Below are 14,109 nucleotides of genomic sequence, written 5' to 3'. Positions count from 1 at the left end.
CTGTGGTATATACCACTTTTTAGACTGTATCACCAGGTTACAATACCTAGTCTCCCCGACCATCTTAACAAAGCAGGCCCACTGGGTTTCAGGCTTTGCTATACATTTCAGTCCAGGAGCTGTGATCAGCTGACAAATGTAGTGACTTATAATTGCTTTTTCAAAAACACGATTTATTTATCCATAGGAACATAACAAGTACAGTGATCAGGGTTAAAATGATAAAAGCCTAAATGCATTATCCTGCATTGGCCTTTCCTTGCCAGTTCTAGGTAGGCTCACAGCATTGGGCTAGGTGAGGCAGACTGCCCAAGAAGCATCTACCTAACCATCTGATTTCCCCAGTCAGTGTCTCTCTCATTAGTTCACTGGCTTTTTAGCCATTATTTTCTTCAAAATTTATAAGTTCCTTTGTCTGATTTGGGACCCTGTACCTGGTTCAAACCGGTCTATGTTTCTCCATAGGGGGCTGGCAGTAGCCACCCACCAAGTATTGTTCCTCTGAGCCCAGGCAATTGAATTAAAAGCCTAGATAGTTGGGAAGAGCTAGACTTAACTCTAAACTGGCCACAAGATAACCTCTAAACCCACAGATAAGCATGCAGTATTCATAAGAATACTATCAATAATACCCTATTCTTCAGTCATCTATCCATATATCTACTAATAACTTTAAGAAGAAACAAACATTGAGAGATGATTAGAGTAATCAGAGCAGCTTCTATTCAAGGAATTACTTCTGTAGACCTGCCCTGTATGTATAGCATCAATTGAAAATGACCCACACAATTAAAAAAATCATGTTATAGCAGTATGCTGAGCATGGGTCAGAGTATTTCTTTGGGATTAATATGCATCTGTGATCAAGAGTCTTCAGCTGCATTTAGGGTCATCTCCTCCTCCCAGCCACTTATCAAGTCCTCCAGAAATGTCTCATTAATAATTGGAGATATACCAATCTCCTAGAATTGGAAGGGACCTTGCAAGGTCATTGAGTCCAGCCCCCTGCCTTCACTAGCAGGACCAATTTTTGCCCTAGACCCCTAAGTGACCCCCTCAAGGATTGAACTCACAACCCTGGGTTTAGCAGGCCAATACTCAAACCACTGAGCTATCCCTCCCCCCTGCATATCTTGATTATATTGCTTGATTTGTCCAGAGAACTCTCTCTAAAGCTGGAAAGCTTCTGTTTGCTACCCCTGGAGAGATCATGGTCTAGGCCAGTGGTCCTCAACATGGTGCCCGTTGGGGCATTTATGTGTGCCTGCCTAGTGCCCAGCAGGGGACCTGCCAGGGACAGAGAACTCTGGGGTTGCAGATGCTGGTGTTCTCGGTCCCTGGCAGGTGCGGCACCCACCTAGTGCCCAGCAGAGAAGAGAATCTGGGGCCCCGCGCTTGCTGGGGACAGAGTATTCCAGGGCTGTGGGCACTGGTGTGCCCTGTCCTCGCGGCTTTTCTCCGGCTTCTCTCTGGATTCATATATTATGTAATATTAATTTTTTTTGTATTATTTAATGTACAAATACAAAATAAGCCTTGTAAAACTGTTGGCACCAGCCACGGTCTTCTGAAAACATGAATGTGCTACTGATCACAAAAAAGGTTGGGGACCACTGGTCTAGGCCTTAGCAAACCTGCAATGGTATTCCCTTTTGGATCACATAAGTTTCAGTAACTTACTCTGCGGTGTGGCAAAAATAAAATTCAGAAAACCTAGAGATTCCAATGCATGTTAGCGTGTGCTCAGATATTCAATGCTGTGTTCCATATAATTTCAGTAGTAAGAAACAGTATTGAATATGAAACAAACACCTTGTTTTGTTCCTAGCACCTTATGTTTTAAAATCACTTAATTCCAACTCTTTGAACTCTTTTTTCTATGGGGTATTGTAATAAGAAGCAGCAGTGATTATACTGAATCCTTAGCAACATTAAAGAAATGTAAGAATGATGCCTAATGGCAACACGATTCATAGTTTATTTTATCAAAAATCCTCAGCCAACAAACTTTAACAATAAGGCAATTCCCATATTTCACTAAAGCAGGGATGCTTCAAGCCAATCAGAAAGGGGGGAAAATATGCTTGCTTCAGATAAGCTTAGTGTACCTACAGTAGGTGACCAACCAGTGCTCTCCTATCCTTTTTCCTATTCTTCCCTCTTTGTCGCTTACAAACTGCTTTGGCTGGATCAAGTGTCTGAGAGCGAACAGCAAGAGCAAAGAGTCAAGCATCTATTCATGTGCAGAGCCAGAATTTTTAAAAAAGGCCCTGCTAAGAAGCAAGAGCAGAAGAGAATTTTCTGAAATCCTGCAAATAGTTTGAACAGATAATCCTAATGCATCAAAACTACTATTTTAACAGGTGTGTCCCTTTAAAGGGGAACTGTTTATGAGCTTTCTGCTTGTGGAAGATATTTTAATTTATTACACAGACAACATATTTATCTAGCAGATGTTTTCTTTCACCAGGCCACTTCCACTTGTTGACTGGAAGTGCCTCTCTTTCTAATAGGTGTAGAGCAGGGGTCAGCAACCTTTCAGAAGTGGTGTGCCAAGTCTTCATTTATTCACTCTAATTTAAGGTTTTGTGTGCCAGCAATACATTTTAACATTTTTAGAAGATCTTTCTATAAGTCTATAATATATAATTAAACTATTGTTGTATGTAAAGTAAATAAGGTTTTTAAAATGTTTAAGAAGCTTTATTTAAAATTAAAATGCAGAGGCCCTTGGACCAGTAGCCAGGACCCAGGCAGTGTGAGTGCCACTGAAAATCAGCTCACGTGCCGCCTTTGGCACCCATGTCATAGGTTGCCTACCCCTGGCATAGAATGTAACATTACTAAGGATTTAAAGGGGTTTTGTTGTATTTCTGTTTTGCTTTGGTGCTTAGGAAAAAGGAGTTTTCTTTCAATAGGTCCATTTCTTTACCAAGTATTTGTTTAAGCCGGTTCCACTAAAATGCATTACTATGCTTCCTATTATGTAAAAGTTAATTAAATGTCAGAAAAATTGAATGCCATGTTAATTATTTTATGCATTTTAAAAGAATAATTTATGAAGGATTAAAGTAAAATATGGTAATTCTTCAGTTAGACTTATCAGGCCCAAATTAACACCTTAGAGGAGAAGAAGAGACAGAGCTTGAGTAGACTGAAGGTGGAAGGATTATGCCAACAAGTACACGTGCAGACATAATGGGTCCAGGAGCGATGGGGCAACATGCTCACTAGTACACCATCTACCACCACTGACAAAATGTAACCTGTTATCCCAATGCAGCTCTCCAGGACCCCGACTCAGCAAACCATCCCTATTTAGCATAGCACTTCAGCGTGTGCTTAGCTTTCACCATTCTTAAATCCTATTAATATCAACAGGACTTAAAAGTTAAGTATGTGCTTAAGTGCTGTGCTGAACTGGGGCACAGATACTGTCTAGTGCCGGGCAGGGGGTGGACAGGGACAATAGCCATGCCTCCAAACATCTGGCTCTGGATATTTTGCCCTACCAGCAGCGGGCCCTTGCCAAATACACATCCATGTCCTTAGGGACAAAGACAGATACAGCTTAGGGCTGGGAAAGCTCCTTGCTCCCTCCCCTCAGCCACACAGTGACCACTGCTGGGGCAACTGTGAATTACACTATAGTAAAATCAGTGATTCCTTCCCCCAGCCCCCATGAATTTTATTGTAACAAGCCAAACATGTAACTATTTAAAACTGAACCAGTTACAGCAGACAGGCCTCAAAGGAGTAGCGTTCCCCCCACCTCACAGCTAGAGGTGCCAAGTCTTGTCAGTTCTACTTTACACATGAGTTGACAGAAGTTGACATCACACAAAGGTGACCAGACATTCCGTTTTTAAAGGGACAGTCCTGTATTTAAGCCCTCCTGCAGGTGTCCCAATTTTCTTAAAAATGGGAAAATTGTGCCATATTTTCTGTCTCCCCTGCCCCCATCAGTACTGATGGGTCCTGCTGCTGGCTGGATCCCTGCTCGCCAGTCACCTGTCCACCATTAGTGAGTGGAGGGGTTCAGTAGCTGACAACGAGAGTGGGTGTGCTAGCCTGGTGGTGGGGCAAGGCTGGAGCGCGGGAGGCCGGCCACTCCCTCTGCTGGTCTGTCAGTGCAGCCCCTGCTGTGTGCTGGCTCTCGGCCTGCAGGGCTTCGCTCCTTGTCCTGTTTCTGGCCAGTACTGGCTGCTCTCTGTGGTGGCTTGTGAGTGTGGGCAGGTGCCAGGCGGCGGACGGTGACATATCACCTCTGCCGCTCACCCATTGGCCCATTACATGCTCCCCTTCTCACTGTTCTCTCCCTGCTTAGCCCCTTCACCCCTCCCTAGCCCCGCTGCTCATCCATATTCCCTGAGCCAGCCCCCCACCCCCCAAACCAGCAGGGCAAGTCCCACTCCCAGTGCTGTGTCACTAACAGCCTGGCTGGCAGGCTCCTTCCTTCCCCCACTACCTCTGGCTGGACTGGCACCCCAGGAAAGCCCAAGATCCTCTGGCCCAGTGTGTTGCCCAGGAGGAGCCAAAGTCCCATATAGCACTGGCACAGAGAAGCCTCTCTGCCCCTCAGCTAAGCTCTGGAGTGGCAGGAGGGAGAAGCAATTTCCAGCCTGTTCGTGCCCAACCCAGTGGCTCCACAACAGGCCCCCTCCCGCCCCCCACCCAGACAGGGGCTTAGCTCCCTCTTCACTCACCCCTACCTCTACCTACCCCCAGGGAGTGTGAGGCTGCTCCACAGGGCTGCTGAGCCACTTCTCTGGCTGGGTTCACTGAAGCCCCTGCAGGCAGGGTCCCTGGGCCCTGGTGCACAATGCATCCTTAGGGCTTAACCCCTTCCTGCCTGTGTTGTAGCAGACGGGCAGGGGGACAGGAGGTGGCTGGGTTATGTCAGTGGCCAGCAGCAGCCTCGATGAGAAGTTAGCTGCCTTTTGATACTGCGTAGACAGGAAAGGATGGGAGCTGCGTCCAGACATGGTGGGGAGGGGGAAGGGAGGGAAAAACATGAGCTCTGCAAAGACGGGGGCCAGGACATCCCTTCCCCTTCCCTTCTCCCCTGTGGCTGGAAGCAGCTCCTGTCCCTTCCCTCCTGCACAGTGCCGAAAGGCTGCTGCTGGCCACATTCTGGTGTGAACCCTGGCAGAAATCTGGGGAGTGGGGGCATGTGAACATGCATGCCCCTCTCTCCATGTGTTGCCTCGGGAAGACATGGTACCAAGAGAGGCGGGTCTGTCTCAGAGGCCCAGCCAGGCATAGAGGGTGGAGAGTACCAGGCAGCGAGAGTCAGGTCGGTCGGTCACCTTCCCATGTGAGAGAGGTGTATGGGAGTGTGCATGTCACCTCTCCCCGTGTGAACCCTAAAGTTTTAAAGATAAGAAGGTAAATAAAAAGAATCCAACTCTGCAATATTTCTTTGCAACAGGGGCTCAAGTCAACTTAAAGTTAATTTGAATGTTTGTACCGCACAGTTCTGATTGATTGCAGTTGAACTTGCTTGAATATGAATTATTTTACCAGGTGTCCCATATTCAGCATAGGGAAATATGGTCACCCTACATCACACAATCCTGAGAACTCAAAGTGAAGGTGAGGGGTTTACAAGTAACAAGGGACTTTTTGTCAGGTAAAGATCTTCAGATACAGAACAAACCAAAGCTTCATCCTCCTACCAATGGTCTATTGCTTGCAAAAGCCACAGCTTTTAAAAGAAATGGGCTGGTAATTAGATCGGTGCAAAATTCAAAAGGGTTCATTTGGGGGAACTATCTGTGCACAAAGGTTTGTTATATTTGTTTTGCTCCGTCCTGCTGTAGGGGTTGGCTTTTTCCATATTTAAAAAAAAAAAAAAACTAATTTTCTCTGCGGTTTAGATTTGAAGCTCTCTTCACTTGGAAGGGACCCCTTCTTGTTCAAATATGCCCATACCCTGCCAAATTTCACTCCAAAGATGAGTTCACCAGTATGACTTTTCCTCCTCAAAAACAGCTCAGTTTGGAGTACCAAGTGAAATGCGCAAAAAAAAGAGTGTGAAGTTACTCAGAAAACTGTTACAAATATTTTGCACATCTTTATTAGCAAGATAAAGCTAGCGATACCTTACTACCACCTCAAGGGAAAACAGCTGATCTGATTAGACAGCATGGCACAGGCAAGGGCCAAGATCTTCAGCTGCTATAAATCAGTGTAGCTCCATTGATCCTAACAGAGGATCTGGCCAAAACTCAAATACTTAAAAAAAATATGCAATGGATTTTTGCAACTTTTCACATGCTGTAACTGTCCGAAGAATCAAACTATTGCTGCATCAGTGTGACTGTTCTTGGCATTCCTAACAAAATATGAAATGATTATTAAAGATATTGGTACACAATTCCTTTTTCACTCTACTTCTGATATGCTGTACAGTGAACAAGATTCTTTAGGAGAGACTTTCGGAGATTTTTGGTTGGAATTTCTAGGAGCTTTGAAGGCTTTCACATGAAAGCTCTGAGAACATCAATCAATCAGGGTCACATTTTATACAGTCTTACTTTTTTAATTCCCATGTACATCTTTAGCCTTCCTTTGGAAAAAAAGCTCTGTGTATTTTTTTCCATACTATATGCTAATACTCTGGAAAAAATCAAGTGGAGAATAACCCACTGTCCTCTGTTAGGTGAAAATGTACACAAATGTTGTCATTTCCCTCCAGAAATCTTTAAAATCTTAAAGCTTTCCACTCTTTAAAAAGAAAATACATAAAAGCCTGTGTGTTCTAGATTTCGGTTTCTTATTGAAGTTCCACAGCTTTTGAATGTCAGAAATGTGTGTGTTATACAGCACTAGCTGTGCTACCCAATCCCTACACTGGTTTAAAACAGAATCATCTCACATACAAGCTGGGAGAAGAGAATGGGCAAGGATTTGAAATCCAGCATGCTAGATGGCTATCCAGGGGGACAATTACTTGTCACTTATGTGTAACAGGTGCTTGGTACATCATGGTATGATCTAGTGGTTAGAGAAAGGGACCACCAATCTTGACTCTACTTTTCTATTTCCTGGTTCCACAGTTCTCACTGTGTGACCTTAGGTAAATTCACTTAACTATTTGGTGTCAGTATATTCATTTGCAAAATGGATATAACACTATTTACACACCTTGCAAGGATGCTAAGAGGCTGCATTAATGTTTGTAATGCACCTTGAGTCCCTGACTGACAGGTGTTGTGGTATTTAATGCAAAACAAGGATAGTCCAATATGTGTTAGTTTTAGTTCATCTGCAGTTTGCAAACTTTATTCAAGAGGTTTTGTTTGCACCATAACCAGGGCCCAGATTGTTTGGAGCAAACTCAGGGCTTGGCCACTTGGGGACTCAAGGGTATAAATCTACAGTGCACAAACCTGCTGCACACAAAGTCACCATGTGGACCTTGCTATTGTGCACTAAATGTCCTGTTGTGTGCTTTGACCTATTGCAGTAAAAGTGCACTACAGAGCTTGCAGTGCATGGTAGCAGAGTCCAAAAGGCCAATTAGCACGTGGCAAGCTAGCATGATGTAGATTTATACCCTGACTTGCCACACACTGTCTCCATGTGGACAAGCCCTCAGTTTTGTTTGGTTCAGATCCTATGAGTTGCTACCCCTATAAAAAGGCACTCACCCCTACCTTTGCCTTTGCAGTCTTCCATGGGAATGACCCACTGACTTTCAGCCATTCCAGCACCAGTGACTCTGGGGAGCACTGAGAGGCAGCTCCACCAATCTCCTTTGGTATTTTAGTATGGCTGCTACCCACCAAATTTAAAAGGATCTTTCGAGAGCTCAGAGCTGCCCATCTGCCTATGGCAAAAAGACAGTAAACAGAGTGCCCTGCTACTACCATTATGTTTACTGAGCCTGAGAGACAGGAATCCCCAGCCTCTTCAATACCATTGGGTAGGGAGTTACTTACTTTGCTGAAGGTGGATTCAAAGGAGATTATGGGGAGGAAATGTTGCTAGTGTTGCTCTAAATCTGCATTTTGAACAGGCAAGTCCTTTTTCAGTGAAACTATTCAGCACACCCTGTAGAAACTACTTGGCCTTACATCAGTGTTGTGACAAACAATAAAGAAGCAAGAGGACTGAGAGCTTGGTTAAGGCCTTGTTGGCATGGAGAGTTACTCCTGATTAACTCCATGTGTAGATGCTCTTATTACAGAATAAGAGTGTCTTACTCCAGATTTGCCTAATATAGTGGAGTTAATCTGCTTTAAATTCACACCCTACCTCATTCCAGATTAACTTTCATGTGTACACAAGCCCTAAGCATTAGTAAATTTTTCTGGCACACAGAAAGGAACAGTCAGTCCTATTTGGCTCAGTGAAAGCTTTGTGGGTAACCATTCTGGATAATCTAATAGGCTGCATCGTCCAATCTGGTGGCTAATGAAATACCAGCAGATAAGTGGGTATCCCAAGTTCAGAGGCATTTAAAATTTCTGACCCAATTCAGTCCATCTCTAGTCCAAAGAAAGCGCTTTATTTTCGACTGAAAGTGAAACCAAAACATACTTCCATAGTATCACATTGTATGTGTGCGTGTGTCTGTCTATCTGTCTGGAATGGAGAAACCGCTCATCTGTACAGCTGCCTGTAATTAAAACCAGGGAACCTACTTCTCTCAGGTGTCACTGTTGGCAGAGGTTCGGGATGCCTTTTTATTTCTGGAGGAATAAGATGATCTTCTCCTTCACAGCAGGACAGCATCACATGGTTGCAGGGATAGCCGAGATTTGGGTTGGACTCACAGGTTTGCCCTTCACTTTTTACTCTCAGTCCCAGAGTGCAGCAATCACAACATTGCTATAAAGGAAGGAGACAATTAGCAATCTAGGTTTTTTGTGTCCTGTGTTATATATAAATAGAGGTGGGCCCAAGCCTCAGAACTGGAGTTGCTCTGAACTTCCCCCAGGAGCAAAGATGTTTGAATCAATGGTTAGGACAGGGGTGGGCAAACTACGGTCCACGAGCCGGATCCAGCCTGGGAGCCATTTTAAGCCAGCCCACGAGCCACACAGCACATCCCTGTCTAGTACGAAGAGGGCAAGTTGGATGAATATTCAAATTTAGCTGCAATGTGGACTTCAGTTACTGTTCGCATGGAAGCAGAAGACAAATGCTGTAGAAACCGTTGCTCACAACCGTTGCATACATTAGTCATTGTTTTGGATATATGTTAATACACCATAGACTTGATGTTGAAAACTTGTAGGTTCTTTAAGACAATCTCAAATGAATGTACAGAACCTTAACAAGTAATCACGCTGCCCCAGTTACCGTCTATATACATTGTCAGATTTCTTTTCATAAGTACCAAGCTTCATAGAGCAAGTTACCGTTTTATTGGTCTCACATTAGATTTGTCTTTATGTTGGATTTTTGACAAAACTACAGGAACAACAGTAAATAAAATAGTACTCCTGTGACAGCTTGGGCTATCTAAATACATTGGAGGGAAAATGACTGTAAGCATATTGGAATCTGCACATTATGCAATACTTTATAGCCATCAGTCAATAAAGATAATACCAACCCACAAATGCCCAAATGAAGTGAATTTATCATTATCACATAATTAACATTTATGTCAACTTACTATCCAGTCTTTTGCAATGAATCCTTCACATTAGCCTACACAAGAAGTTAGCCAGCTCTTAATAAGGGCACAAATAGCCAAGTGCTAGTTTGAGATAAGGTTAAAACAGCACTGCTCATATAATCAACTTTTTGTTTCACAATAAGATCGTTCATTTATCGCAGGAGGTGATGGTAGTTACCCCATGGCATTCAATTTATGATCCCATTTGCAAAACCCTAAACTTCACGACGACACACTGAGCACTGTACTTACCAGGTCCACCAATGCAGGAGACTACTGAGGGCTAGATTGTCCCTGGCCTTTAATTGGTTTATAGTATGGGAAGAGGGTAAAGAGACCTATCCTTCTTCAGCACTCTGCAAAAGCACCAGGAATGCTCAGGTGAACAGAGACTGCTCCCTCCAGACACCTATTGTCCAGCAACTTGACTCTGGCTTTGGTATTCCCTGACTCCCCTGAACATGAGCCCACATAGCTGACGGCTGCAGAGAGGGGGTTAGGAAACGGAGGCCAGAATGCACTGCTAAGAATTGCACCCGTTCTCCCGTTCCATGGGCGCATCTAAAAGGGATAATACAGATTGTGTGATTTCCCTGCATGATGGGGAGATGGGGGAGGACACGTTCCTTTCTGGGGCACATCCCTCCTGAAGTTTCCCTTGGGGTGGGGTGATTGTACTGCCTTTTGCCCAGGTCTATATGCAGTTTCCACAATCAGGTCATAAAAGTGCATTAGACAAACACCGAATCCTATACATGTTTAACAGTCCTTTTTGAGCATCACTCATGTTTAGGCATAATTAGCAGCTAATCAAGCAAGGAAGTGGAGGAGCTAACTCACCCTGCTACACAGACCATCGAGAGATCATATGTAAATGAAGATACCCACCATGATGTGAATATTAAATAGCTGACCTGGCACCTTAATAAGTACACTTAGATGCCCACATTCATAGTAAATGGTTACAAAATGCTTGACAGCACTCAATCTCCCTTCCTCCAGATGAACGATAAGAGTCAATATATCTAGTTCTCATTTATACCTCTGCAACCCCACTGAGACTGCCCATATGAACTAAGACCAATGGTTTCAGTCTAGTTCAGCTGCAGACAGCAATCAACAGCATGGAACAGAAGCCACATTTAAACTGGCACAGGCTGACAATGTCAGCAGAAATTCCAAGAACTGAATGGGTTGAAAACTGAACTAAGCTCTCTCTTCTAGAGCTGGTCGCACCAACCAATCTCCTGTCAAAGCTGGTTTCGTCCCAGCATCATGCTGTGCGCATTCACATACCATCCCTGTCAAACTTGGACTTTTCACCAGCACTGCTTCCACTACAGACAGGGCTGTAACAGAGAATTTCAGCTTTTAGGCCTTCCTCCAAAAGACTCACAAAATGCACGGCATGGAACTCAGTTTTTCTGGGTCTGAAGAATGAAGGACTGAGTCGCCTCTGTGAAGATTCAAACCTGCAGTTTCAGGGAGCCTACATATTTCATACCTGATGTTCAGGACACAAAACAGTTCCCCCTCTTTGCTCACTCTACTCCCTCATCTTCTCAGCCTTTGCTCTAGCACACCGCATGTCCTAACGTAGCTTACACTGCTATCTATTTGTAAGAGCTTCAAAAATTTAATCGATGATCAAACACTGTACACAGCTGCACAGCTGCCACAGAGAAAACTCCAAAAAGATGGATTGGGCCACCTTTTCTAAAGTGAAGTCTGTTCACACAATTTTTTTGTGTAGGCACCAATCTGTAATTGCAGGCCCTACTCCTGCCATTGACAAACTAGCCTTTGGTACTACAGCTGCTTGAAGTATTTGTCAAAACATTGTTTCCCAACAAAAATGGATTTTCATTTTGTTAGCAATGTTCTATGTTTTGTTTAAAACAAACAAAACCCTTATTAATGACTTTGAATGACAATGAATAGTTATGGGGCCAGGGAGAGGGAGTGAAAATGACTCTACTGCCAGGTAGTTAGGCCATGCACCTAGCATATGGGAGACTCAAGCCTAAATCTCTGCCTCTATGACTGATTATTTATAAACGGTAGAACAGCTTCAACAGTACAGGCTGAGACAGTCCCATACCAGAATAGCCCATAGCCCAATGGCTAGGACACTTTCCTGCAATGTAGGAGACCCAAGTCCAAATCCCTTCTCTAGATCTGGCGGGGTCTTCCACATCAGAGGTGAATTCCCTAACCCAACACTGAAGCTGCCTCTCCCCAGGACTGTTCAGGTAATCTAGTCCTCATTTGCTTTTTCCATAAATGCGAAAATCAAAATGGAAAATTTTGAGTCAGGCTGAAACAAAACATTTTGATTTTTTGTCTAGCTGAAACTATTTGGGGAACTTGGCATAAATTTGCAAACAGTTTTGTCTCTACAAAAACTGAATTTGTTGGCAAATAACCATTTGCTGAAAAAAGTCACCCGGCTCTATTCATCGCTTCATGTTCTGTTCCTCTCCAGAAATACAGTGTCTTGAAATGTTGGTTAGTTGTGTTAGACTGCAAGATATTTTCTAGATTCCCTGTGAAGTCCTTACACTTAGAACAGTTAAAAAGCAATTTTTCATAATGGAAAGAAAAAAAGATATAACTATATAGTTTTCCCGTTAGCATTTTCTATGACACCACCAATGAAAGGAGAAGTGTTTGATTATAATATTGTTGAAACATCTCAATTTTCAAGAGATGTGATTTACTATTATTATTCATTTTTCTTCCTGTTAGTAGCAACTATATCCTAGGAGCTGTACAGACAGAATAAAAAGGCAAAGCCCCTGCCTTGAAGAGAGCAGAGTTTGAATGAAAGCACTACATTAATGTCTGCACAGCATGGATTCACAGTGCTGAGGATTCCAAGTTTTACTACAGCTAAGATACAAATGATAGTCCAGAGGAGAATTTTGCCTTACATCTAAACTAGGAGTGCTCCACTGGCATAGGGTGACCAGATGTCCCGATTTTATAGAGACAGTCCCTATATTTGGGACTCTCTCTTATATAGGCACCTATTACCCCTCACCCCCCACCATCCCGATTTTTCACATTTGCTATCTGGTCACCCTACACTGGTATAGGAATACTATACTGGCAAAGCTGCACAGTGCACTTTGTACTGGTAGAGTGAAACCACCCCACCCCATCGACCTGGCCTTACTCATTAAGAGTTCCTTGCATGTGAAGCAACCACAGTACAGCAATAGTGTTCTGCACTGCATATATGATGCCTACACACAGATCTACGAGTAGCATATTTGCCTTATTTCTGAAATAACTAAAGGTCAAAATCTACCCACAAATAGAGTCGTGAAAGTTTCAGTGATTTCTCTGCATGTTTCTGAGCGCAGAAGTTTAGCTCTAAACAAATATGATTTTGAAGACTTAATCATCCCCTAGAAATGATAAGCCTTCATACCTAATTAAACCCTATACTACACAGTGGATGACCTTATATTTTCCTTACCAACAAATCAAGTTATTTGCAAGACTCTCGGATGCATTAGAACAGACAGAGCTAATAAGTTTTCTGATGACACAATGGAATATTACATTTGAGCATACAAACACCTATGTAAATTCTGATCAGTGTTCAAGGAATTCTGAAACCTTCACTTCAGACTCAAACTGGAGAATGTGCATAACAAATAAGAGGCCAGATCCTTAGCTGGTGTAAACTGGCTTAGCTCCTTTATCTTCAATAGAGCTAAGCTGATTTAGACTGGCTGAGGTTCTGGCACATGGTTCATTTTTCAACACACCAGTTAAGAGCCCATCTTTATTTATGAGAAAAAGCCTCTATAGGAATCTAAATATTTGTTTCTTGTCAATTTTTTTGTTTAGTTTGTAAATTAAACTGCTATTCAATAATGTGTCTAAGCTGATAAATTGTTCAGTAAAGGCCTTTCCAATTATATCTTTGATTAAGCTTTTCCCTATCATTTTCTAAAATCTACTACTGCAGATGTAAAAACTGAAATAAACTTCTCCCACCCTCTTCCAAATGGAGAAAGCAATAATAAAACAGCAAGTTTAATCTTAACAATGAGAGAGAAACAATACAAATTACCTCATTACAAAGTTTTAGAACTCTCGGGCACAATTAAGCCTGAATGCAAACTACTAAAATATTTAGCTAAGTATGATTTCCATGCCTTACCCATGCAACTTTATAAATAACTAAACTCCATGACACAAATATAAAGCACTTTTAAAAAAAGTGCACAAAACTCAATAAATCTGCATCAGAACAGGACTTGCAAAAGTACCAAAGGGTCTTGCCTTATAAAAAGATCTTCCACATGTATCGCTTTCATCAGGTCCACACAGATCTCCTTCCTTGGCTGCGATCATGCCAGCAACACAGCTGTTTTCTTTTAAGTATGAGACACAACACTGCTGCTGAGCAATTCTGCAAAGATGGAACAGGGTTAAGTGGTAACTGGCATTCAAAAGGT

The 14,109-nt window shown here is 42.9% G+C and overlaps 1 protein-coding gene across 3 annotated transcripts in view; it reads right to left on the bottom strand.

Moving 5' to 3' along the window:
* Positions 1 to 14,109, bottom strand: part of FBLN2 (fibulin 2) — a 202,261-nt gene that overhangs the window by 43,758 nt on the left and 144,394 nt on the right. For all 3 annotated transcript variants that reach the window (XM_030570266.1, XM_030570265.1, XM_030570264.1), the window contains exons 4-5: positions 13,934 to 14,063; positions 8,652 to 8,838 (exon numbers count right to left, since the gene is read on the bottom strand). In XM_030570266.1, the coding sequence (XP_030426126.1) occupies positions 8,652 to 8,838; positions 13,934 to 14,063 (317 nt within the window). The remainder of the gene's footprint in view (positions 1 to 8,651; positions 8,839 to 13,933; positions 14,064 to 14,109) is intronic.

This window comes from Gopherus evgoodei, chromosome 7 (genome assembly GCF_007399415.2).
Source record: "Gopherus evgoodei ecotype Sinaloan lineage chromosome 7, rGopEvg1_v1.p, whole genome shotgun sequence".
In the NCBI taxonomy this organism is placed as follows: domain Eukaryota; kingdom Metazoa; phylum Chordata; order Testudines; family Testudinidae; genus Gopherus; species Gopherus evgoodei.
The sequence above is the reverse complement of the archived record's forward strand: the minus strand, read 5'-3'. Positions and strand labels throughout refer to the sequence as shown.